This window comes from Onychostruthus taczanowskii, unplaced genomic scaffold (assembly GCF_017590055.1).
Source record: "Onychostruthus taczanowskii isolate IOZ18803 unplaced genomic scaffold, ASM1759005v1 scaffold74, whole genome shotgun sequence".
Lineage (NCBI taxonomy): Eukaryota > Metazoa > Chordata > Aves > Passeriformes > Passeridae > Onychostruthus > Onychostruthus taczanowskii.
The window spans coordinates 3,703,344-3,728,714 of record NW_024505229.1 but is presented as its reverse complement, the minus strand read 5'-3'; the positions used below and the strand labels follow the sequence as shown (position 1 = coordinate 3,728,714).

At 53.2% G+C, this 25,371-nt stretch overlaps 2 protein-coding genes across 11 annotated transcripts; both read left to right on the top strand.

Annotated features, from left to right (window-relative positions):
- Positions 1 to 512: 512 nt before the first annotated feature.
- Positions 513 to 13,959, top strand: TMEM183A (transmembrane protein 183A). 3 transcript variants are annotated; one of them, XM_041422510.1, is made up of 8 exons: positions 513 to 661; positions 1,367 to 1,456; positions 4,378 to 4,533; positions 6,710 to 6,866; positions 8,273 to 8,453; positions 11,643 to 11,723; positions 12,352 to 12,507; positions 13,489 to 13,959. In XM_041422510.1, exons 1-8 carry the CDS (start codon positions 565 to 567, stop codon positions 13,672 to 13,674), a joined length of 1,104 nt encoding a protein of 367 aa, XP_041278444.1. In that variant the 5' UTR covers positions 513 to 564; the 3' UTR covers positions 13,675 to 13,959. The 3 variants fall into 3 exon arrangements, with proteins under 3 accessions (XP_041278444.1, XP_041278443.1, XP_041278445.1); XM_041422509.1 differs by having other exon boundaries at positions 6,707 to 6,866; XM_041422511.1 differs by lacking the exon at positions 513 to 661 and adding an exon at positions 753 to 771 and having other exon boundaries at positions 6,707 to 6,866.
- Positions 13,960 to 14,101: 142 nt separating this feature from the next.
- LOC121345499 (alpha-1,6-mannosyl-glycoprotein 4-beta-N-acetylglucosaminyltransferase-like) lies at positions 14,102 to 25,302 on the top strand. 8 transcript variants are annotated; one of them, XM_041422504.1, is made up of 4 exons: positions 14,102 to 15,071; positions 21,469 to 21,589; positions 21,881 to 22,031; positions 22,979 to 25,302. In XM_041422504.1, the coding sequence occupies exons 2-4, from the start codon at positions 21,488 to 21,490 to the stop codon at positions 24,118 to 24,120; spliced, it is 1,395 nt and encodes a 464-aa protein (XP_041278438.1). In that variant the 5' UTR covers positions 14,102 to 15,071; positions 21,469 to 21,487; the 3' UTR covers positions 24,121 to 25,302. The 8 variants fall into 8 exon arrangements, with proteins under 8 accessions (XP_041278438.1, XP_041278442.1, XP_041278441.1 ...); XM_041422507.1 differs by lacking the exon at positions 14,102 to 15,071 and adding an exon at positions 17,901 to 17,922; XM_041422501.1 differs by lacking the exon at positions 14,102 to 15,071 and adding an exon at positions 17,983 to 18,819.
- Positions 25,303 to 25,371: the final 69 nt, after the last annotated feature.

Sequence of the window (25,371 nt, the reverse complement as noted above, 5' to 3'; positions counted from 1 at the left end):
TCCCTCAAACACCCCCATTATGGGAGGGGCAATTACTTCACAGATCTTCATTACGAGGGGGGATCTCCTCAGGGATCCCCTTTACTTGGGGGAAATCTCCTGAATTTGAATGGGGGGAATTTCCTGAAGTGCTCTTGTTACTGATAAGACTGTGAGGGGAGGGAGAAACCCTCAGGGACCCTCAGCACTGGGAGGGCTGGGAGGGGAATCCCCTCAGGGGTCCCCGTTACTGGGAGCGCTGCAGAGGGATCCCTCAGCACTGGGAGGGGAAGCCCCTCAGGGGTCCCCGTTACTGGGAGCGCTGCAGAGGGATCCCTCAGCACTGGGAGGGGAAGCCCCTCGGGGGCCCCCGTTATGGGGACCGCGCCGGGGGGACCCTAGGGGAAGCCCCTCGGGGTCCCCGTTACTGGGAGCGCTGCAGAGGGATCCCTCAGCACTGGGAGGACTGGGGGTTATGTCACAGCCCTGGTGACGTCAGGGCGGCGCGCGGTGTCGCGGGGGTGACGCGGCGCGGGGCGGGCGCTGTGGCGCTGTCCCCGCTGTCCCCGCGGGGCCCGGCCGGACATGGCCCCGCGCGGCCGCCCCGCCGCCGCCGCCATGCCCCGCAGGGGCGCCCGCAAACGCCTCAAGTTTCGCGCCGACGACGTGTGCTCCGAGCGGGGTGAGAGCCGGGCCGGGCCGGGCCGGGCCTGCAGGGCCGAGCCTGGGCCGCGGCTGAGATGGGCTGGGGCTGATGAGGGGAGCGGGACTGTGAGGAAAGGCGGGTCTGAGGTGAGCCGAGCCGAGCTTGGCCGTGCTGGTGCACGCCGGAGAGGAGGCCTGGGCCCGCATTAGGGCCTGAGAGAGGAGATAGTTAAAGGGCCTGGGCTTGGCCTGGGTGAGGGGGATGAGGGGAAGGAGGACGGTCTGGTCTCACCTAGGAGTGAGTTGGGCCCTCTCGCGTTTGTGCGGGCAGAGAGCTGCATCCAGGAGGGATCCCCCAGCAGGGTTCTGGAGGGATGTGTGGCAGTAAGACCTCTTTGCCTGTGGAGGAGGAGCCTGAGACCAGAGGATCAGCGAGGCTCGAGTTGGGCTGTGTGAGGGAGAATGGGATTATCACTGGCTGAGGTGGTGGGAGAAGGAGAATTGCATTGAGCTGGGTGGGGACGTTGGTCCCCTGAGCCTGGTAGCCTGGTCTGGAGTAGAGACTTTCTGGGGACTGCTGGTCTGCATGTCTCTGCTCAGGCTCATTTTCTTGCTTGTGCATCTCCTCCTCGAGCCTCTGCTCCTCTGGGGACTGTTCCCTTTAGTCATCGTGACTCTCAGCCCTTTTGTCCCCTCCCCGTAATCCCTAATCCCTCTGACCCCTGTTTCCCCCTCTCTGCAGTGACGGTGGCAGATTATGCCAACTCAGACCCAGCTGTTGTGAAGTCTGGGCGGGTGAAGAAGGCTGTGGCCAACGCAGTGCAGCAGGAAGGTGAGTATGCCACGGGGCCCCAGCCTTACCCACACTGCCTTCAGGTTTTGCTCTGCATGACATGGGAAACTCCTTTTCCTTAAACTGAGAAAGTGTGCTTTAGTGCTGAAAATGAACCCGTGCTACTCTGTAGACAACCAGATTTAGACAGAAGGTTTTGCAGAGATCCTGCTGCAAGAATTGCTGAGTCTTTGTTACTGCCTGAAATGGAAAGGCTTGGGTGTCATCTCCTGATTAAAGCAGAAAATAACATTATAAAATTACTTTATTACCACATATAAAACTGTAGATAACTTTATTAGCAGGTAAAGTTCTTTGCCAGGGGAGTAAGGTTGTAATAGGTCTGTCAAACATGTGTTGTGAGGAGGTCTTGGGAGGGTGTTGCTGTTTTTTTGGTGAACTTTGCAAAGAAGGAGTTTTCCTGGAAAGGTAGTGCAGTATTTTGTTAACATCTTTCTCCTTGTCTGGGAGCTTTCTGAGCTAACACACCCCACTTGCTTGAGAAGTGGTGATGTTTAGGCCTTTTAAATGTAGCTGTCACACGTGTTGGGGTGGATGTTGTGTTGACAATGATGACTGAACTTTTCATAAAGAGAAACTCTTGATATGCTGCTGAAATCTTGCATTGTTGGAGGCAGTATGCACTTGGCATGAGTGCCTGTCAGGGGCAGTGGTGCTCTTGAACATCCTCTTCAGCTTCTACTTCTCAAGCTTTTAAGATCAGGACACTTCCCTCTTTTGTGGCCTCCTTTGTTTGGGGCTTCCCTCCTCCCAGTCCTGCTCCTGTTCACCCATCTGTGTTCTGTCTCCTTGAGGCAGAGTCCAGCACTTCAGCATCATGCTGGCAAACTGCTGGTGTTCTGTTCTCCCTGCCCTCGGCATCATCTGCTTCACCCAGTTTATCCCCTTTCCTGCTGTGTTTCTGGCCCCCCTCCACCTCATCCTGGTGCCTCCAGGTCACAGCAGTTCCGTGCCCACCCCTTTCCCAGGTCTTTGCAGTGCAGACTCAGGGGTTTCCCCTCCGGATTCATTCTCGGGATCTCTCCTCCCCAGCTCCAGGGCTGTGCTCCAGCCTTATCTGGTGCAGCCATGACTGTGCTGCAGCCTTATCTGGCCCAGCCTTATCTGTGCGTCTTGGGGTGCCACGCGTGGGGACAGGAGCTCCAACCTTTGGCCTTGCTGCCCTCCAGAAACTCCGCTCAGAGTAAACCCCCTGGGTTTACTGGGTGGGACCCCCTGGGTTTGCTGGGTGGGACTGCAGCGGCCTCCCACAGCGAGTATCCCATGGGAGCTTCATCATCCCATGGGAGCTTCACCGACAGGGGAGCCGCGGCCAGGAGGAGCTTTTCTGGGCTTCTTTCTTACCCATTTTAGTGCCCAGGATGAGAGGATTGCAGGAGTGAGGTGAAGAGAGGGTGCCTCTGCAGGATTGCAGCGCAGCCATTCACTGCTCGGTGGACTCATGCTGTTGACTCAGAGGTTGACTTTTCCGTAGCAGAGTGGGGTGGACTCTTCTTCTAAACCCCACTCTGAGTCCCTGTCAGTTTTGTCCTCTCTTGCTTGGCTGTATTTGATGTCCTAACTCACTGCCATTTGTGTTGCCACATATTTCACTCTCTTTTTACCTATGAAAGGTCATGTGGAGAGGGCAGTGGAGGAACAACTGCCATGAATACATCCAGGTGCCAGGAAAGCATCCAGTTTACAGAACAAACTGTGCAAAGCGAGGTAGAACTGGTTTAGCAAAGCACTGAGGTGTGTCTAGTCAGCAGGTACAGTCAAGCCCTGTCTGAAGACTTTCTATCTGCTGTCTTTTCATTTTATTAAAACCTTGTTTGGTGGTTAGAAATGAGAATATTTTTCACCTGAGTATATTTTTAGTTTCTTCTTGTTGTTGTTTGTTTTTCTGCCACTCTGTCTCTGTGATTCAAACAGCACATTTTGCTCTTCAGTGACTCTGGTGACTGCAGTGACTGGAGCTGGCATGTATAAAACCTTCCTAGGCTTCAGTTTGTGCTGAGTAGAAAAGCTTGAACACTATAAGCCTCCTCTGACCTCACTGGTCATGTTCTATTCTTCACCCCGTTTGTTGGGTTGAAATTCAGCTCTTTAATGAATTTCACAGGCTGTTTGTTAGCCTTGGTGCTGCTGTGGCAGTGCTGGTCTCTGTGGCAGTGCCTCACACAGCTGTAATGCAGGGCCACACCTTTCTTTTCCAAGACTGTCATTACTGACTCTCATGTGGACTTTTCTGCCCTAATGAGCCCTCAGTTTACAGATCGAGTTTTAAAAATAATATTCCTGAACAGGAATGTGTCTAAACATGTCCCCAAATACTGGAAAAAAACGGCCCCAAGCTCCAGCTGACTCAGCTGGCTGTTTTCCTCGCTAGGCCAGAGCCTTCCCCTTCACTAAATTCCGGGGTAAGTGGAACTCCTGTGCACTTGCCACTGAGTTCCAGCTCCAGTGGATTGTGTCATCGGCCACAGGACGGTTGTTCTGCTGCAAAGGGAGTGAGTCTTCTCCATGCTCATAAAGCAGTTCCAGAGCAGGTGCTGGCTCCAGGCTGAATGTGGCCATGCAAAGCAACTCTGCTGTTAAGGGAAACCAGTTACCCCTTAGAAAGAGCCTGTTGTTTTATTTGGAGCTGTAAATAGCTTCAGCTAAATCAGTAGGATCTGCATAATGTTCTGGTAATCATCTTCATTGTTCATTACTTAAAACAAGCAGCTGAATAATTATGTTTCCCATTCACTCACTCCTGCTAATCTTTCTCTGACAAGGTAATCCTTGAGCTCAGGATTTACTTGCTTGTGTCACTCACCAGAAGGCTTTAAGGCAGTGGTTCCACTGAAGCATCTCCTGGACTTGGATCACCTTTTCCTCTCTGCTGTTGTACTTACTGTCATTTTTCATTCCAGTAAAATCCCTGTGTGGTTTGGAAGCTTCCTGTGTCCCTACTGAGGAAGTTCTCTCCGTGTCAGGAGAGTCCTGTGACAGCAGTGATGAGATGGATACCAAGGAGAGCATCAACGGGAGGGCTGCCTCGAGGAAAAAGAAGAGCAAAAGGCACAAAGGTGTGGTCACCTGTCATCCTGGGGCTCTGTGGGCTCCTGGTGTCCAGTATGGGGGATGCTCATGCTGGGGATTTACAGGATGGTCATGGGGCTCTTGGAGCATTCTGGAATTTGTGTGTGCACAGAGAAATGCCAAGGGTTTAGTCACTTGTAAATCTGCTGGCACTTGGTCACAAGAGCTGCATTTGCACACAGGCAGAGCCTGGGGCATGAAATCAGAGCCTGAGAGCTCCTTGCTTTTAACAAATATTCCTCAGCCTTGGAAAACAAACACTGCTATTCCAGAGTTGTGCAACATGGGGTGGTGGCAGCAGGTTTGCTTTGGGGTTGAAGTGCTGCTGTCCATGATGCATTTGTTGGCAAAACACAAGCTCTGTTTTCAGTGTGTTTCCAAGGCTGTGGTTTGTTGCAAATGGGTTTAAAGGGCTCTTTTTCCAGCAAGGAAGTGCATTTGATCCTAGTGGCACCTTAATACATTAATTCAAGGGAGATGTATCCTTCATTAGTTGCACTTTGTGCAACTCCATAGAAATCCATTGACAATGCAGTGTAAGCATCAAACAGCTCTGCTGGACTGGGGAACCCTGTGGAAGTTTCTAGTATCAAGTTGCTTTCAGGTTGAGAATCAAATTTTAACAAGTTTTCTTGAGCTTAATAGCAATTTATGTAGCACATGATCATCCATCCACCACAGACTGAGGGTGGACAGTACTTCCTCTGGGAAGGGAGTTAAAAGAGGTTAACCTCTTTTATTAAGGCATCCTTCAGAATCCTGGCAAAATAATATCTGAGTAGCTGGAGCTGTGAGACTGGGAAGACAATATTCTGTTCTATCACAGCCTTGTCTTGTTTCTGCTACATGTTTAGGGAGGAAAAAATGGTGCTAGAACAGTGATGCTTCTGGCTGCCCTCTGAGTTCAGCAGTGTCAAGTTTGATGGCTTCTTGAGGCAGAGCTGACCCAGCAAAATGGGTGTAGCAGCCCATTGTGGGTGTGCCTGCCATAAATCTGAAGTGCTGTGGGGAAGTGATCACATCCAGAGCTTTCTTTGGCAACTATCACATGAGGATAAAGAACTGCCCTTTGTATTAACCTGATGTCTCAGAGTTAGATCTGGCACCCTCAAGTTCCCAAACACCTCTTCTATGCCAGAGACCTCACAGCAGCTTTTCCTATTGGCACTGTGCACAAGTTGTGTTTTCCTTCTCTGTTCTTAACTTTCCTAATGCTCCATGTTGTTCACCTACTTATATTCTTTAAAAGTATTTTTTACTCCTAAAGTTGGAGCAATTCTGTAGAAAAAAGTGTGGTGTAAACTACAAAACACTCCAGGAATGAAAGGAGTGTGAGCCCTCAGTTCCAGCTGAGCAGCTCTGACACCTCTGAAAGGAAGAACAGGCCTTTCTCTCCATCTGAATTGCATTAAAAGTTCACATCCAAGAAGTTTTAATGAAATTAAGAGATTTAAGAAAATAAGCTGATTGCCAGATGCAGAACAGAATTTCCCTCCCTGACAGAGATCCTACCAAAATATTGTGACCACTGGAACAAAGACCTGGTGGTACCAACTGGACAAGCCTGGCAGTACCAATGATCACGGTCTTCATGTGTGAAGCTATTTTAGTGACCTGTTGAAAAATGTGCCCTTTTCATTAAAAATGCAGGAACTTGGCTCTCCTTTACATAAAGTTGCCTCTTTATTTGACATCCAGTTTTTATTTCTCAACTTCAGTGTGGTATTTCAGCTGTGCCAGGGTCAGGCATCACAACAGGGTCCAGAAAGGCTTTGTGGTTTCCATCCTTGCACACAGCACTCACTTGGACAAGATGCTGAACAAAATGACCTAATTGCGTATGCTTTGACCTGAGGTGCTGGATTAGAAACATCCAGAGAACCCTTTCATCCTGAATTCCGTTATGAATCTGCCTCTTCACCCATTTGTGCAGTGGGGATAACAGTGGCAGGTGTCCAGCCCAGGGGAGGTGTCATGGCTGTGTGGACGCTGGTGGGAACAGAGAGCAGGGCCACTGAGGCTGTGCAGACTGGGGCTTGGGCTTTCCCTGTGTGTGTAAATCAGCGGCCCACGTGTGCTGCCAGGTGTGCAGCACGTGTCTCTGGGTGGGAATTGGTGCAGATGTGATGGCCCGTGCTAATACACCCTCGTTGCCTTTAGAAGATGCCGAAGGGGGAGGAGGAGAGGAATATCCCATCGACATCTGGCTGCTCCTGGCTTCCTACATCCGCCCTGAGGACATCGTCCGGTTCTCTCTGATCTGCAAGAAAGCCTGGACTGTCACTTGCACTGCTGCCTTTTGGACCAGGCTCTACAGAAGGTGAGACTCTAGAGGGTTTTAAAACTGGTTGTGGGAGGTTTCTGTAGAGAGCAGTTCTCTGCAGAGCTGGAAATAAGGGAATAATTCCCTGTAGGCCTGGGCCCTGTGTTTGCACATTGACGTGGTGATGTGGGCCTCTCTTGTGGAATATTCTTATCCCTCAAAAACAGACTGGGAGAGCTGGGGTTGTTCAGTCTGGAGAAGAGAAGAGAAGGCTTGGAGAAAACATCCCTGTGACCTTCCAGTACCTTAAGGGGGCTTATAAAAGGCAGGCAGAGAAACTTTTTATGGATGGGTGGTGACGGGGCAAAGAGTAATGGTTTTAAATTGTGGGCAGAGGGCAGGGTTAGATTGGATGTTAGGAAAAAATTCTTGACTGTGAAGGCTGTGAGGTCCTGGCACAGATTGCCCAGAGAAACTGTGGCTGTCCCATCCACAGTAGTATCCGAGGCCAGGTTGGAGCACCCTAGGATAGTGGAAGGTGTCCCTGCCCGTGGCAGGGGGTGGAATGAGCTGAGCTTTACAGTCCCTTCCAACCCAAACCATTGTACGATTCTAAAATCACATCTGCTTTGGGTATGGAAATGGATCTTTGTGGTGTATTCCTGTATGTTCCCTGCAAAATCTCCGAGCTTTGTGTCCTTTTCTGCTTGCCATGGCCCAACACTTGTATATATCAACCTATCCAAGTGTGTGTGGCATGGTCGGTGCTGAAAGGCAAATGTCATTGATGACAACTTGCCCTACCTCAAGCTTTAATCACAGTCACCTCCGTGTAATTTGGGAATTCTGGAGCTGTACAGTGACAGGAGTAAGTGAAAGCAAGGAGGGCAAAGGGGTTGTCAACACTTGATACAAACCCTTCTGTCCCAGTACATTCCACTGGGATGTTCCTTCAGGAGAGAATATTTTCTTTACACAGCTCTACCTGTTGCCCAGGAGGCACAAGCAGCAGGGGCACAGAGTAGAGTGGCTGTGGTCATCCTTGCCCCTGGTTTTTAGTGTGACATTCCCTAGCAAAGGCTCCTTTGGAATGTGATCAAGTAATAGCTCTTGAGTGCAGGTGTTCAGGCTGCTCAAGCAGTACTGAGAGCTGCATTCAGTTCACCTGGGAGTCCCTGGGAACCTGCAGCAACCTGCAGCCCTTTGTGCAGCCTGCAGCTACATCCCCGGCTGGTCTCTGGGCAAACTACAAATTATTGGGAATTGTAGTAGGATGTGTGGGCTGGAAGCCTGCCTGGTGCAGGTCCGGGCTTTGAGCCTGCCATGTGATGTCCTGTCAGCAGCCCTCAGGGTTGACCAGAGTCCTGTAGTCTGTCACACGTGGAGTTGTCCCCTGGCACGGCTCTGTCCCTGCCCTGCCCTGCTGTGCCCTGGAGCTGACGCCGTTCCTGTGGGTTCTGCAGGCACTACAGCCTGGACGCGTACCTGCCCCTGCGCCTGCGCCCCGAGTCCATGGAGAAGCTGCACTGCCTGCGCGCCTGCGTCATCCGCTCCCTGTTCCACATGTACGAGCCCTTCGCCGCCCGCCTCTCCAGGAACCCAGCCATCCCAGACAGTACTCCCAGCACTTTAAAGAATTCCAGAGTAAGTGGCATCACTCAGGAGCTGGGATTTGTCTGAGGTGTTGCTGTTTCTGTTTGGTTTTTTCTTTCTAGAAGAAAAACAGATGATATGAAGATGGTCACCAGTGAAGCTGGTGTAGGATGTCATTAACTGGGTATTCTCAGTGGGATTTGTAAAAGTGGGCTGGTTACTTGTACCTGTAGAGTTACTCTTTGGAGTAACTTCTGCTTAAGTCCTACACCATTTTAACCAGCAAAAGGGCCCTGGTATCACTGGATGTCAGAACTGCCAGGGATGTTTGCAGCTTCCCTTCTTCTGATCAAGGCTCCATAGGATCAGCTTTTATATGTTTTGCTTTATTCTGACACTGCCAGAGTACATCTTCTCTCTGTAACAGGCCTCTGGAGAGCTCAGGAGTGACACTGATGTCAGGAGCTGTGTCACCCTGCTTTCCTGCAGGTCATCCATGGTCTGGTGTGTGGGTGAGGTGGGGTGGTGATGCTGGGGTGAGCATGGCAAATGTGCAGAGCCAGTGTCTGCTTTGGGACTGGGCTGCACTTGTGTTGGGCTGTGAAGGGTTTGTCTGTGGTGTGGGCAAGGTAATTCCCTGTGCTATCCCAGCTTGGAGCATTTGCATATCATTCCTCTTTAATTGCTGTTGACCATTAACTCTGAAATGCCTTTGTGTCTCTTGTTTGGTTTGAACTTGCAACTGGCCAATAATCTGTGAGCAGCTTAAGCAACGATGTGAATTCTCCACCCTCCAAATCCTAGGTCAAAAACCTGTTGAAAGAGGTTTTTGGAGCCACACTGAAGTTGGTTTCGTTGAGGAGTTGTTCTTTCTCTTCTGTTCAAAATAGAGGGGCCTCATCTATCTGTACATGACATCCCACCTTTCTTCCTTCCTCTCCCTGTCACAGGCTGTCATGGGCTTGGGGAGCATCCAGCAGCACACAGGAGGTGGTGCTGCAGCACAGGGAAAAGCACATGGCTCTGTGTGCGGTCTTACTCTGCATCCAGAGCTCCTCATTCTCCTCCTGAGTCCCCAGGCTGGGGATCTTCATTCTTATCAACTGAAAAAGCAAAACACTCTGAGGAAATTCCAGTAGTCCTGAGCCCAAGCTGCCACTGCTCGTGGCTGTAGGAGCTGAAACCCCAAGGCAGTGCTGGCAGGGTTGACATTTCGGGAGGATTCCTGGTGACATCATAACGGCTTTGGTGCCCACTGCTAGTGCTTCTCCTGTACTAACAGATGGAGGAGGATCCTTTAGTGCAGTCTTTCATTGTTCAGCTTTTAAAAAAGGAAATTAAATGGGGACAAGACTTTGTCAGAGCAGTAGAGGTTTGACCTAACCCCTTGCAGCATGAAAGAGCCACCCTGAGTGTGGTCTTGCTGTACTGCTGCACTGCAGGACTCTGAGCTCCACTTGTGTGACTGTGCACACAAATCCCTCAGCACAGAGGGTTTGGAGGAGGACCTGGCACTGCCTCCCCACGTTCTGGCTTTCCTGGGCTTTGGTTCTACCTTTGTGGGTTGCTGACACTAACGGCAATGCCTACCTAAACTGCATGTGGCTAGAGGAGAGCCCAGCCCCGGGTGTTATCCAACCTAGCTTTTCCTCTTTAATTTCCTTTTTTCTTTCCCTAGCCTAGCTTGTGTGGGACACTGGAGCCGTTATGGTGTCAGCAGAGGTGTTTGCCCTTTAAAGACACCCCATTATTTTGGGCGGAGCGGCCCCGCACGGCGCGTCTGAAGGGCAGGACGGCTGACCCGAGGACGACATCCTCTGCCCCTTAGGAGGTACTGACCTTTTGTGCTTCACTACTTGCCATGACCAAACAGGTTGCTAGACCAGGCTGCCTCTGCAGGTGAACTACAAATGCCACTGACGGTGGAGTTAAACTCAGCAGCATTTGCTGCTCATCTGAGTTCAAAGATATGGAGAATGTTTTTATTGGAAAAAACCTGAGGACTGCTTCCTCCCAGGTGGAGGCATTCCATGCATATTTCTGAGCTTTACTCCACAGAGCTTTGTTGTTCACCTCATGAGGATTGTGGAGAAAAAAGGTCTTTTAAGGACTTGTTTGTGGATGTGACTCAGAGTTGAAGTAGAGGGTCTTGTATCCCCCTTGGTCTCTTCAGAGCCCCTGTGGTGGAGGCTGGCTCTGGCTTAGTTGTATTAGGATCACTCCATCCTGGAATGAAGTTAAATGTGTGCTTTGTCCTGCAACCCAGTCAGGCCTTCTCTCTTCAGGACAGACTGTGTATGGATCACAGGGATTTCTCTTTACCCACATTATTATTCCTCCTTTACCTGCTGACACTGATGAAAGATAAGACCAGCTGTGATGGGCTGGCATCTGTGGTGTGGAAAAGCTTTGTGGGATGGCTGGACTGACTTGCCAGGTTCTTTCCTTAGCTGTTGAAGGCTGGTTGCTTGTACTATGACTGGCAGGCAGGGATTTCCCTCCTACAGGAGTTTTTCTGAGCCTTCTGCTCTAGAATGAGCTCCTGGGCTGGAGCCTGTGGCCCACACAGTGATAACCAAGTGAAATTGGAGCAGTCCTGGTGTATGTCTGCGTGAGAGAGCAGTGCTGGTGACTTCTGAGGCTCTTTGAGGCTGGTTTCTCATTTTCTTTTGAAAAGAGATAGAAGGTTGGTCAGACTGTGCTGTCCTGGCAGTGGTTTTGGACTCGAAATGATGACAGTCAGTGCTGGTAATGGCAAGGTCAGGGTCTCCATTTGACACCACAATGGCTTAGGAACTTCTTCATCCATCACCTCATAGCTCATGTTGGGGTCTTTGCATTTCCCTCTGGATCCTTTCCTTCTCAATCCTTATTCTGTTCTCTCTTGTTCCTCGCTTTAACCTTGTTTGGAACCCAGTTTAATGGGAGTTGCTGGTGGGTGGAGGGAATGGGTGAACGTGCGCCACTCATACCTGCCCTAGGAAAGGGACAAATGGCACATCAGGATTTTGCTGTTTGGCACATCAGTGACTACGGGTTGCATGAGGAGTTGGCCAGCTTGAAACTGGGAGATCTACACTACTGAGAGAGTTCTTTCAACATAATTAATTTGAATAAGCGGCTCCTAATTACTCCTATGTAATTGTGTTTTCAATTGAAAGCCTTTATGATCTGTTAAAACTTACTTAAACTGGTGCTTCTAAGGGTTTCATAATTTTGTGTTTCTTTTTTCCACCTCAGTGTCTGCTTTTCTGGTGCAAAAAGATTGTAGGGAACAGACAAGAAGCAATGTGGGAATTCAACTTCAAGTTCAAAAAGCAGGTATGAAAGAACCAGATCAGCTGTGACTTGTTTTAAGCAGAAATTGGGGTTTTTTTTTGGAGGGGCGGGGGGTAGAAGGGAAGTGGAAACTTTTTGTCCATTCAGAGAATAAATACAGATTCCTGTGGTAAACTGAAGCACGTTGTGCAACTACACTCAGTTTTCAGTCTCTGTTATCAAGACATTTAGAATCCCACATTTTTATTTCCTCCTTTGGTATCCTTTCCCTGCTATAAGATGTGGATCATCACCACTGATTGTTACCAAAAACCAGACTGTCTGACTACAGTGGTCAAAATGTTGACCAAAATCTGAAACTTCTTGTTATGCCATTGCCAAGATTTCTCAGAGAAGTGAAGGCAGCCAGCACTGCCAGGGAAAGCCTCCAGTAGTGGGTGTTGGGAGAAGCCAGTAATTTCAGGCAACCTTGGGAATTGTGCAGCTTTCCCCTCTAAAGAAATGGTTCTGAAAATTGCCCATCCTGAGTGACGGCATTTTGTTATTATTGTGACACTTTGCCCAAATACCTGGGGAGGAGGAGAGAGACCCTGCCAGGCCACACTGGGGAGGAGCAGCCAAACCCAGCAGAGGTTCTTGCTTTTCTAAATCGGCCTCTCTTTCTTTTAAGTCTCCCAGATTTAAGAGCAAGTGTTGCAAAGGTCTCCAGCCCCCAATCCAGTATGAGGAAGTGCACACAAACCCTGATCAGGATTGCTGCCTACTGCAGATCACCACCTTCAACTTCATCTTTGTGCCAATCGTCATGGGCATGACCTTCACCTTGGTGAGTGGGAGAAAGCTGCCAGGCTTTGCAGATGAGGTTCCTGTAAGGACATGAAGTGAGCACCTGGAATCTCCTGTGTTGGAAGGGACTCATGGGGTCCCCTACTCCTGGCCCTGCACAGGACAGCCCCAAGAATCCCACCCAGTGCCTATTTTGGGCTGTATAAATCCTACTGCTGTATCAGCAAACCAGTTCTGGGAATCATATGGTTAATTAAGAGAGGAAGTGCTCAGAATCTCAGTTTAACTTCTCCATTTCTGTTGGCTCTTCCCTGTTTGGTGCACTGAATAGAGAGGATGTAGAGAATGTGCCAGGAGCTGTGGCTGTGCAGCGTCTGGCTGCAGGTGTTACCAGAACTGCAGCAGGTACAGGAGACAGGGAGCAGTACAAGTGGAGGTCTGCCCCTCACAGGAATATCTCTTTATGGCAGTAAATTCTGAGAGGAAAATCCCACATGAGGAAACTCTCTGACTGTGTGTTTGGTCCCTGATTGGGAGTAAGGGTTTCAGAAGTGGCCAGTGCTCAGTAGAGGTTCTGTCTGGCCTCACTTAGGAGTTGGGCAGTGAGTTCCAGACTTCTCCTGACAGCCACTTGCTTTCAGGTTCACTTAGAATCAGAGTCATAAAATTACTTAGATTGGAAAAGACCTTTAAGATCAAGTCCCAGCAGTGCTGTGTTCACCCCTAACTCATGTCCCAAGTGCCACATCCACAGGCCTTTTGAACACTGCAAGGGATGGTGATGCCACCACTGCCCAGGCAGTTCCAGTGTTCTTTGACATCGCTTCCAGCTTCCGGCATGATTATTTGGGGCTGCCAGCCAGCCAGCTGGTTTGGATACAGTGCTGTAGCCTAGAGAATGTGACTGTGAAACACCCTGTACAATTCAGAGGAATTTATAAAGTCTAGAAGTGTCTGTCATGTTGAGAGCTCTCTTGGTCACTGTGACTCTCTGAAGCAGCTCTGGTCTCCTCTCTTGCAGTTCTCCATCTCGGTGAGCACGGACATGCGGCACCACCGCGTGCGCCTGGTGTTCCAGGACACGCCCGTGCGCAACGGGAAGAAGCCGCGCATGGAGCAGGGGGTGCAGGTGGTGCTGGACCCTGTGCACAGTGTCAGGCTCCTGGACTGGTGGCACCCACAGTACCCCTTCTCCCCAAAGGCTTAGTGCTCTCCTGAGGCTGCAGGAGCCCACAGGGGACTGAATCTGGCAGGCTGAAGAGAATTTCTAGGAACCAGGAAATCCTATTTTTATTTCTGAAATAAATTCTGCAGTCTCCTTGCAAGTGGTTGAAGCTGCTGAGCTAGTTTGTATGTATATAACTTCTGGTCAGTAATGAGCAGAGCTGAGTGTAAAGCAGAAACTATTTGTAAACACACTTTTATGTAAAATTGACATTTTATGATTTGAAAGGAGCTCCCTGGAACTGTTCATTTAAAATCCTTTTGGTGCTAATCAAAGTGGTCTTGTGTTCTCTTCTTCGGGAAGAAGTAGGAGGTTTTGCTTTCCAAGAACTTTCCTTTTTCCTTTCCAGGAACAATCAACAAACAAAATCCATGTTTGTTTTACTGCAGCAGAATTGTGTTCGTGCACAGTGTGATATTTCAGTGTCTGAGAAGCAGTGAGCAAGACAGCAGTCATCAACAATAATCTTAATTCCCAGCCCAGCAGATCCCAGTTTAAGGAAAGAAAGGCATAAATGATCAAACAAAAGAATTACTTGAAAGAGGAGTTGTAAGGCAAAAGTATGTAAAGGTACTTAAGTTCTCACACTGGTGTTTTTCTTTGAAAATGAGATCTAAACTTTTAAAACCAGAAGGTGCTTTTCAGAGAACATAAACAGGGAGGGAGAGGAGGGGACAAACTAAAATAACTGAAGCAGTGATGAAGGACTCGACTCTGTGTCTTTTCAAAGAGCAGTGTGGAAATATTCTCCATTGAAAGCCCCCAAGCAACCACTGATCTGGCTTTTGATTTCTGTGAGGAAGAAGCAACCATGAAGCTTCCTGTGGTTCTGGGCTGACTGAGAAGTGAGGGGTACAGGGCCTGTCAGAAATGTAGTCTGACCAGAAGGAACGTGGCTGGAGGTTTAATTGAACACGTGGCTCCCTGGGAAGCTTCACAGGAGGTGCTGCAGGGTAGGGGAGCAGCTGTGCAGGTACAGACCCTGGACTGAGCTTTGCTGCTTATCAGACATCAGCTCCTCAGTTCTACTGCACACCACATCTGGTTCCAAGCAGGAGGAACAGTACTTGTCCTTGTAGAATGTTCAGTGAAGCTCACGAAGGAGAGGGAGTTCTGCCATCTCGGTTTGGACTTGGTGGTCTTTGAGGTCTCAGTGGGTCCCTTCCAGCTCAGAATATCCAGTGGTTCTGTGACCCCGCATGACCCTCGTGTAGCTGATCAGGAGTTTCTTGCCACTCTGTAAATCACCACTAAGGACATCTGCCCTGACCTTGGATCTATGTTGGAGGCTCTTTGTGTTGACTTCAAACACATTTGTGACAGCTTCTGCCTCACAGGTTCCCCTTTCCACCACTGCTGAACTTCTGTTGATGCCACAGGTAAGTTTTGAAGTTAAGTTGGTTTATTAGAGATAAAAGGCAAGAAAAATGTGCTGTCCCTGTGCTCCTGGGGCTGCCATGATAGCAGAGCCTGGGCTGTGTTGTGGTTGTGGTGCAGGAGAGGCAGGACAAGGTCGGGGCTGGAGCTGTGTGTAAGGGCTGCAGGGGCTGCAAGGAAGCTGCTCCAGGGCAGTGGGGGACAACAATCTTTTGCTGTGGGTTTAAACACCACTGAAGATGGGGACAGGTGGTAAAGCTCAGGCAGTGAAATGTGGTCAGGCTGTAGTTTCTGGTTGTCTTGGCGGCGGGGGGAGTGGGGTGGCTGCTTACTCAGAGCATGGTCTGGCTGAGCTTCAGGCTGTTACCTGCTCTGTTCCCTGAAAACTCTCTCATGATGATGCCACGGCTATGTGCCTGGTGATTGCTGTTTATGCAGGCTCTGGAGGGTGGGAGCAGAGGGGTTTGGTTCCTGGCTCAGGCTGATGGCAGGGGCATGGAGCAGGCTGCTGTCTGTCTGAGGCTGTGCCCTTACCTGTGGGGAGCTGCTCGGGCTGAGCGGGGCTGGGAACGCCAGCCCGGGCCCTGCTCTGGCTTCTGTGCAGAGCTACAGAACAGCTCCTAGGGCTGTGTGTTCCTGCCATCTGGCAAAGCAGGAATACCTTCTGATCAGGCATATGGCAAGTCCGGGGGCAAAGGTGCTTGGCAGCTCCAGAATTCCCTGGCTGATCCCAGGCGGTGCAGCCGGAGCAGGCAGCACAGGCTGTGACAGCAGGAAGCAGGTGGATGGGATGTTTCCTGCTACCAACAGACTTGCTGGATTCAAATATGGATATTTAGATACAGATGCTCCTAAGCCAGAGGTGCCCCTCCCAGGCCAGGCTTTTTGTAGATTGAAGTGTATAAAATGTACAAGAACAATTCTCAGTCTTTTCCTTTACAAAGCTCCCAGTGATCCTGGTGCTGGAGCTGTGCTGATTAGCAGTGTTGGCAGGGAGTGGGAACCTGTTCTGATCCATGCTGGGAGGATGGGGAGTGGCAGGGATGTAGTGGAGGGGGGATTCTGCCTCTGTGTAGAGCTGCAGGTGTTCCCCTTGGTCCTTACCCAGAGCTTCAGACCCTGAACCCTGGGCTGAGGTTTGCTCAGTGAGGGAGTGACACCAAAGCTCAGCCCTGAGCAGGGGATTTCCCTGGTCCCTGAGCCCAGCCTGTCTTGAAGCTTGATTGCCAAAAAAAGTCGTCTTCAGTGTCCTCCAGGGTAGGATGCAGTGAGTGCACTGGCAGGAGTGGCTGTGGTTTGGTGCCACCCATTTCTGTAGGACATGGCTCAGAGGGGTCCTTGGTGGTGTGGAAATGGAGCCCCAGATCAGCATCACGGTGGCTCTCCCTTCTGTGTGAGGCTCTGTTCTGCCTTTGCTTTGTCCTGCTCCTGAATAATGGAAGGGCTGTAAACAGATCCTGCCTAGGTTTCCTAGGGGAGACAGGAAGACTTGGCCACCACCTTCACCCTGCTCCTGATCTTTGTCAGGGATCCGGTGTCCAACAGGAGCTGAGCTGGGTAAGGTGAGGCCTGCGGGCTTGGGGAAGGGGGCTAGGTCCTTCTGTGGGTCCCCTTGTGCCTGTCCTATCCCAGTCCCTCCGCTCTGGCCTCAACTGGGAGAACTGGTCCTCCCTAGCCCTCTGAGCTGGGTGTGCCTGTGCAGCCACAGGGCCCTCTCAGAGCAGCCTTTGCACCTGGGGCTTGTCTTTCTTCTTCAGCTTATTATAAAAGCAAGCAAAAATGTGCCTTTTAGCCTCATTTCAGCCACCTCCCTGTTTCCCCTGGTCAAATATTAAGGTGAGCAGAGCATGTTTGGGTTTGGGGCCAGAGAGAAGTTTGAGAGCAGCCTTTGGTGCCAGGCTCTGGTTGGTTCCTGGGCACTGGGGCTATGCTATGGCACTCACAGGGTGGCAGGTGGAGGGACACTTTTTCAGCACCCAAAAACCATTTGGGACTTGCTCCATAGCACAAAGCGGGGACTGGATGAACTGGCTCAGGCTGGATTTGTGGCACTTGCTTTGAGGGCAAGAGGACCCAGAATGTTTGCCTGGGCACCAGGAGCTGTGTCCTAGCTGGATTCCTTTCCTGCTCCAGGCCCACTCGTGGATGTCCCTGAAGAGGGTCAAATCCTACCCTAGCACTGCACCCTGAAGCAGCCTGTGGGGACCAACAGGGAATTTGGTGGCTCTCCTGCTCCCCTTGGCAGTGCTGGCTGTTCTGTTGGCAGGGCTGCTGCACCCCAAGCGTTGGGGACCCAGCGCTGTGCTGGGTGTCACAGCCCTCCCCCTCTTCCTTTCTGCAGGGGCAGGAAGGACCAGATTTCCTTCCTGTGCAGGGGTGGGGGTCAGGGGCAGCTGTGGTGCGAAAAGCCCTCCCCCTCCTGCAGCTGCCGCCAAGCCCACAGTCCTTCCCACCCTGGGCCACTGAGCAGCAAAGCTCTGCTGGGCTGCACCGTCCCAGCTGCCTTGTCGGCCCTGGAGTCCTCCAGCCCCTGCGCAGGTGGGAATCCCAGACTGCCTTTGCTCCAGTGCAGGTGGGGTGTCCCCACTGGGAAAGAGCCACTGCCATCCCACCATAGGAATTTAAGGATTTAAACCCAAACGATGTAGGAAAAGCAAAAGCCACCAGATCCGGGAGCCTGGGGACGTCTCTTCTGCCTTCCCAGCACCATCACCTGCTTCCTGCTCTGCCCTATCTCTCTCACAGAGGTGTTCCAAGCTCCATGTGCTCCCACGGGAGCAGCTGGGGCTGGAAGTTGTCATGGGGGATTTGTAGAAGATGGAGCCTGGCAAGAGATGCAAGGTCTCCCTGAAGGTAGGAGCGGTCCAGGCCAGCAAGGAGAGAAGGGAAGTAGGGGGAAGGGGAAGGGAAGGGGTTTCTGCTACACTGGGCTGCTGTGGGAAGGAGCTGATCTGGTTGGGAGCTGGGGACAAGCAATGCCATTGATGACTCATGGATGCTCCAGAGCTATGTTCCTCCTCTGGGTCTGGAGGAGGGAAGCAGTGGGAGAAAAGGCTGGGAAAAGGGGGAGGTGGGAACAAACCAGGCCCCATGTGGCCCACATTGGTTCACTGGGATCAGAAAGGGCTTCATTCCCAGCCCAGCTGTGATGCCCAATGCTCCAGTGAGGAGCTGGAGTGTGTGGGGAAGCTGTGGTGTCCTGGGGCTACATCCCAGGTGGGATCCAGGTTCTGCCCTGGTCCAGGGTGCCAGGCGTGCAGTTCTGGCTCTGCAGCCCCAGAGGTTTTTGCCACCTCAGCACAAGAGCTGGAAAATAAATGGGCAAAAAGCTGTGCCAGCTCCGTGTCACCAGCTCCTGGCTCGGTGAAGCGTCAGGTTCGTGCCAGAGTTTGGGATGCTGGGGCTTGGCAAAGAGCCCCCAGCGGGGGTTAGTGCTGCCCGGGAGACTGGAGCTGTCTGCGAGGATGGGGTCGGTGGGACACAGCTGATGCCATCCTGGGATGCCCGTCCGTGAGGCTGTCGCAGGTCCCACAGTGGGCTGGGGGTCCTGGTCCGTCCCATGTGGGTCCCCGCCGACCTGGCCGGTTCCCCGAAGCTCCTGGGACTGAGGCCGCCGGCGGACGCTCCTCCTCTGCGGGAGGCAGGCAAGGACTCGGGGTGTGGCTTTACCGAGCAAGAATTCAGAGTCCGGCCAGCCTGGGGAAGTTGCGAGGGCCGAGCACGCTGGAGAGGCGAGGCTGCCGCCCACCCGTGAGTCTCTGCCCTCGGTGGGTGCGTCCAGAGGAGGATGGCCAGGAGCCATCTCCTGCTGCCATGGGAGCGGGTGCCTGGGGACCGGGGATGAGGGCAGGGGGCTGGGCTGGGGGTTCCCAGCTGTCAGCGGTGAGGACAGGATCGGTGTGTCCCTCCCTGCAGGGACCTCCCTGTGCTGTGGGACACCTGAACCGACCGAAAGCTTTGGCCCCCGGAGCCGTGTGCTACTAGAAGAGGGTATTTCCCCTCCTTTGTCCCTGTAGGACAACCCCTGGAGCAGAGACACGTACAGTGGGGCCAGACCCTGGCTGGACTCCCAGGGAGCCCAGGAGCCCCCATCCCCCACAGTCCCGAATGGCCACAGTTTGCCCATGGGGGCCGTTGTGCTGCCACGATTTGCAGTGTCCCCCACCCATTTCTGGTGCTGGGTTCCATGCCAGCCCTTTCCATCCCGGGGACCCTCAGGGCGGGGCACTGAGCTGTGCTGCGGGAGAGCTGGTGTTTACCCTGCTGGGTGACACAGCCTTTGTCTGTGCCTCAGTTTCCCCCAGCATGGAAAGGCACTCCTGGCAGTGGGAAGAGACCCCCTTGCTGGTCCCTTCTCATTGTGCAACCAGCCCTGCTCTCCCCAGTGCTGGCGGAAGCAGCTGGAGCTGCCTGCACACCGGGAGCTTCCTCCGAGCCTCGTGGGACTGAGGCTGGGAATGGACTGTTCCTTCCCCCTGTCCTGGACTGAGGCTGGGGAGGAGTTTGGCTCCACACAAGTGGCTCTCAGCTCCTCCTGGCCAATGTCCCCACAGTGGGGTGGCTTTTGGGGACATCTGCAGTGGGGTGCTGGGGTGTGGGGAAGGTGCATGAGGTGCTTGGAGCAGAGTGTGGGGCAGGGATACTCTCTGGAGATACTTAGAGCTGGAGCAGAAGGATGCTGCACCCCTGGTTGTGCCCACTTACTTGGGCTGCTTTGTTCCTCCATAGAGGCAGAAATCCAAAGTCCAATTAGGGGGTTAATTATGCAGCTGCACTCCTTACCTTCTGTTCTGTGCCGGTGACCCCTGTTCCCCATGGGCTGCCTGCTCCTTGGGTGAAGCTGCTCCTGTGGGAGCTGAGGGTGCTCAGCAGCATCTTGTTTTCCATGCAGGATGAGCTGCTGGCAGCCAGACATTCCCCAGCAGCCAGAAAAACCTTTGGCCATCCAGAGTGGCCAAATGCCCAGCCTGGCATGTGGCCAGGTCTTGCCCTTCCCAGCTCACCCCGTGGCCCTGGTTGTAGATCCCGGAGGTCCAGGCTTGGAAATCCACGTCCAGGGTGGCATCAGGGTGTGATGTCCCTGTGGCTCGGACAGATCCCTAATGCTGCTCCCCCTGAGCTGGTGAGGTCCCCCATGTCTCCAGATCTGTAAGGGATGGAGAGGCCACACTCTCTGCTGGGACCTGGGATTTTGAGAGAGATTTTGAGCAGCTCCAGGAGCTGCTTGTCTCTGCTGCGAGTCAGCCCTGCCCTGCCGGGGAGCGCGGCTCTCTGGCTCCGAGTGTTTATCTCCAAGGGAGGAGCCGTGTCCCTGGGCGGGGTCAGTGCTCCAAGGGCGAAGTGCCTGTGGATCGGATCGGGGCCACCTGCTCGGCGCCAGCCTCTTGGGGAGCTGGCAACCCCTCCAGAGGACTCCTGGGTGCAAAAACGAGGGTTCTCCTTAAAATAAGCCCAGCACACGCTTCAAGGCAGTGGCCCCAGAGGTGCTGTGCTCCAGTCTGTGGGCCCGCGGGTGGGCTCAGAGCATCCCCTGCACAGCGGTGGTTGGGGCGGGAAAGTATTTAGGGCACCGGCCTAGGAAGCCCAGCCTTGGTTTGGGAATGCTTAGGAGGGCTTTTCCTCCACGTTTACATTCAAAGCTGCTTTGACAAAGCCAAGTCACTGTAGACAGTTTGGATGGGGCTCAGGGTGTCTGCCCCATCAAGCTGGGCACTTGCGCAGGCTCAGCTGCTTCTCTTCCAGGGCAGCAATGTCATATTTATAATGGAAAAAAACAGGCAAACACAGGAGCCTTTTAGCCTCCTGCCACAACTCTACAAAGTACAATGTCTCAAGTTCACTGCAACTTACTTGAAGGTGACACTATCCCCTCAGGGACACTTTTCTTGCTGGGACAGGGCAAGCTGGTGCCTGCCTGGAGGAAAGTGGGGAGCTGCTTCCTCCTCACAGTGCTGGAAGAGCACCCTGGGCCCATTTGAGATGTGAGTGTTTCCCAGGGCTTGGTGACAAATCCTGGGGTGTTGGTGACTGGTCATGGCGTGTCTCCATGACCCAAAAATTTTTTCTGAGGCCCTGTCCACTTGCATTTCTTCTGCTTCCAGCTCCGGGGTGCTGCTTGGGGTGTCCCAGGGCAGCCAAGGTGTCCTGGGGCTGGTTTGGAGAGATTTTGTACCTGGCTGATTTTATCCTGGTCAGGTTGGGGTGTCCCTGTCCCTGCCTGCCCAAAGGGGACAGTGCACAAGTGTCCCCTGATGCCCCATGGCTGCCCACAGGTGTGTGCCTGTGGGTGCTTGGGGCAGGAGGTCAGTCCCAGGGGTGTATCCGGGTGCTGTCCCATTGTCCTGTCCTGGGGGTGGTGGCTTTTCACAGGCTGTGCCCTGACATGTCCCCTCTCCCCAGGCCTCAGCCAGCAGGGGCCATGCGATGCTCCCTGAAACGCTCCCTCATGGTTCTGCTTGCTGCCTCCTTCCTCCTCCTCCTCCTCCATGGGGGCAGCCGGCAGGAACAGGATCCCCTGGAGGTGAGTCCCCAACCAGTGACTTCCCACTGGAGAGGCTAGTGGAGCATCCTCTATCCCTTCCTGCCCGACATGAACCCCAGCCTCAGCTCTGCTCTCTTCCCTGCTCCATGTCATCCTCAACCCCAAACTCTGCCTTCTCCTCTCCCTAGGGTTGCCCTGGGCAGCTGGACCCCCCTGAATCCAGGGAGGGCAGGACAGGGGCTCCCCTTCACTTCTGGGTCCCCCTCTTGTCATGCCCCCTTGCTGCATGGTGCTCTGGGGTGTGACCTGTTGCCTGTGGCTCCCATGCAGGTGCAGCTCAGCCTGGATCCCCTGCAGGACACGATCCTGCAGCTGCTGCAGCCGGAGGGAGCCCAGCACATCCTCAGGGACACAGCTGAGCTCTCTGCACTCCACAACATCTCCTACCGGCTCCTCGCTGGCTCCCCAGCTCCCCGAAAAAGTGAGTGGTTCTGGACCCTCTGGGTATGCACATCTGGGTGTGCACAGGTGCACATCCCAGCACGGACCTGCCCTCTTACTGCTGCTGGGGCAGGGAGGGGCTGTGTCCCGCCTTTTTGGGTGGGGACCTGCTCACAACCTCCACAGCCTTCACTGCTCGCTCTGGGGATGGAGGGGTTGGGGAAGCTCCACATGCTGCACGCAGGGTCCAGGTTTCTGCAGCTTGGGACTGGGGTGATCACAGGTGTTTTGGTCTTCCCAGACCTCTCTTTGAGGGGTTGCTGAGATCCCATCTCCCTGGGGGTTGAGGTTCCAGTGGAGATGGTGAGCTGGACCACTGGGACAACCCCAGAGTGTGGGAGGAGTGGGCCAAGCTCTTGGACAGGTGCACAGGAAGCAATTCCCATGCAAACCCTGTGGGAAGTAGCTCAGGGCAACCTGTGAGGCTGTGCTGGAACCAGCACAGGAATGGTGTTGTCCTAACCATCAGCAAGAAAAGCTGAATCAAGGCAGCCATGGAGAGGACACAAGGTGCCTGATCCCAGTGTGGGTGCATCTCCATGAGGTGTGGAATGGGGAATGCTTTCAGGATGTGCACCCATACCAATAGGCCATTCCTACCCTATGGACTCTCTCTCTGCACTGTTACTTGCCTTGGTATGGCTTTTTTAGGTGTTTTTCAGGAATATTTCTTCAGTGAAGCCCCTGCCTCCTCAATCTGCCTCTTGCTGCCATTTGGGCCAATTTTGGGCCCCTCCTGAGATGCTGAAGGCTTCAGCTTCAGGAAGGAGCCACTGGCCTTAGACATGGGATTACAAACAGCACTGACCCTGGAGGCTGGCCATGGGAAGAAGTTTTTGGAGCCCTTTCATTACGTCTTGAAGGGAGGAAGATGTGGTGATCCCAGGTCACCCCTCTGCCTGCTCATGCCTTTCCTTTACCTTGCAGAATTCCTGGCAGTGGGAATGGCATCTGTGCAAAGGCCACGTGGTTTCTACCTCCTGGCCACGCTCCAGTCCCTCTTCAGCCAGTCTACAGAGGAGGAACTGCAGGAGATGGTGGTGGTGGTGCACCTGGCTGACACTGATCCTGGCTGGAATGTGCGTGTTGCCGCCACCATCGCCCAGAAGTTTGCTCGCCACATCCTCCTGGGACGGCTCCTGCTCATCCATGCTCCCCCTGAATTCTACCCCACCCTGGAAGGCCTGAAGAGGAACTTCAACGATGCAGAGGAGCGGGTGAGGTTTCGCTCCAAGCAGAATGTGGACTATGCCTTCCTGCTCGCCTTTGCCGCCAACCTCTCCTCCTACTACCTGATGATTGAGGATGACGTGTGGAGCGCCAGGTCCTTCCTGACGGCCATCCGCAGGGCAGTGGCTTCCCAGGAGGGCTCCAACTGGGCCACCCTCGAATTCTCCAAGCTGGGCTACATCGGAAAGCTCTACCGCTCCAGTGACCTTCCTCGCCTGGCTCAATTCCTCCTCCTCTTCTACCAGGAAATGCCCTGTGACTGGCTGCTGGTCCACTTCCGCCAACTGCTCACTCAGAAGGACGTGATCCGCTTCAAGCCATCCCTCTTCCAGCACATGGGCCTCTACTCCTCCTTCCAGGGCACCATCAACCGGCTGGAGGACGAGGATTTCCAAGCCGATGCCTTGGACCTCCCGGACAACCCGCCAGCATCCCTGTACACCAGCATGTCCATTTTTGAGAACTATGAGCCCCTCAAGGCCTACAGTTCAGCACAGGGGTACTTTTGGGGCAAAGACCCAGCAGCTGGCAGTACTTTTTCCATCGTGTTCCAGCAGCCAGCCCGAGTCAGCCGTGTCCGGGTGCGCACGGGCTCCGTGGAGCGCCCAGGTGATTTCCTGCGTGCAGGGCTGCTGGAGCTGGGCCAGCGCCGGGACCGCAGCCGGGACTGCTCCTCCTACATCCCTGTGGGCTCCTTCGAGAAGGGAACCCTGGAGCAGCGGGGCCTGGAGAGGGTCCTGCCTGGGCCCGTGGAGTGCGTGAGGATCCGGGTGACGCAGGACCAGAGCGAGTGGCTCATCATCCAGAGCATCGACATCTGGACCACAGCAGGCACTTAAGCATAACACCTGTGGCAGGATGTCAAAGCCCCTGGATTTGGTTCCTTTATTTTTCACATTGCCGTTTTGGATAAGAAATTAAGTTATTGGCTCTCACTGGTCCATGTCTGGAGAGATGGGAACCACTGATGTGGGCTGTGGATGGGTTTAGGAGCAGGGCACATCAGAATGTACCTGCTGGAGGATGCCCCAATGAGCCAGGGAGGGGGGCACAGGAAGGGGAAGGGGCTTGGGAAATCAAGGCTGAGCAGTAGAAAACCTTTCCTCCCAGGAAGGATGATGTACAGGACAAAGCTGATCAGCCAATTAACAAACCAAATAATTAATCAGGCAGTGGTATTTTTTGGAGCCTCTCCACACCTTACCTGCTTTAAGTTTTCTAACCTTTTCCAAAACTCGATTTCTAACTCCCCCCTTTCTGATCCCATTTCCTAGCTGCTCCTGGAGGGGTCAGGGGAAAGTCTGGGGATGCTGCTCACCAAACCCTTCACCCTGCAGGTTCAGCAGGTTCGTGGCCGCAGCAAGCTCCCACTGGTGCCCGGCCGTTTCCCGGTGCCGATCGGGGGCGACGGCCACCAGATGGACCCATCGGCCCGGCCCCGGGCACCGCCTCCCCCGGCGCTCCTTGTTCCCGCCCTCGAAGGGAAAAAAACAATTCCCAGGGACCTCACTTTGTGGTTTTGCGGGGTTCACACGGAGCGAGGACAGTCAAGATGGGGCTTCTAGAAAGGTGAGGAAGGCACAGAATTGAGCTCCAGGGAACAAAGATAAGCCAAGGAAAATGTGACCTCGGTGTAACGAGAAGCTGCGGGTCCTTTTTAGCCCAGTGAGGTGCTGAAGGGTAATTGGGGTACACACAGGCTCCCAAAAGCTGCTGTTTGGGTTTGTCTGGCAGGGTCAGCTTGGAGGGCTGGATGCTCCACTAGCAGCTGCGGGCCCCAGCATGGAGGGCAGTGACTGGCACTTCTCCCATTTAGGCTTTTAGCAACAATTTCTCAGCTTCCTGCAAAGGAAGAATTCTAGTCTGCTCAGCATTCCCATGGGATAGCCCAGAGAAATTAAGTCACTAACCTGTGCTAAGCAGGACTCTGGTCTGCCCATGTTCCAAGCCTGGCTCTCCTGGAGCAGGACAGGGACAGTGCCAGGGACACTCCTGCAGCGCTGTAACCACAGCTCTGGTTTGAGGTGGCATGAGCTCACCTGCTGGGCACTGGCAGGCAGATGGAGAGCCCCAGCCCTGGACCCCAGACC

Bases quoted from the DNA above. Each gene is read 5' to 3' on its own strand.
- TMEM183A (XM_041422509.1), top strand. From the start codon at position 565: ATGGCCCCGCGCGGCCGCCCCGCCGCCGCCGCCATGCCCCGCAGGGGC. The intron at 6,867-8,272 runs GTGAGACTCTAG...TGGGTTCTGCAG, and splicing joins TGGACCAGGCTCTACAGAAG to GCACTACAGCCTGGACGCGT. The intron at 8,454-11,642 runs GTAAGTGGCATC...TTTCCACCTCAG, and splicing joins GCACTTTAAAGAATTCCAGA to TGTCTGCTTTTCTGGTGCAA.
- LOC121345499 (XM_041422501.1), top strand. From the start codon at position 18,629: ATGTGGGTCCCCGCCGACCTGGCCGGTTCCCCGAAGCTCCTGGGACTG. The intron at 21,590-21,880 runs GTGAGTCCCCAA...GCTCCCATGCAG, and splicing joins AGGAACAGGATCCCCTGGAG to GTGCAGCTCAGCCTGGATCC. The intron at 22,032-22,978 runs GTGAGTGGTTCT...TTTACCTTGCAG, and splicing joins CTCCCCAGCTCCCCGAAAAA to AATTCCTGGCAGTGGGAATG.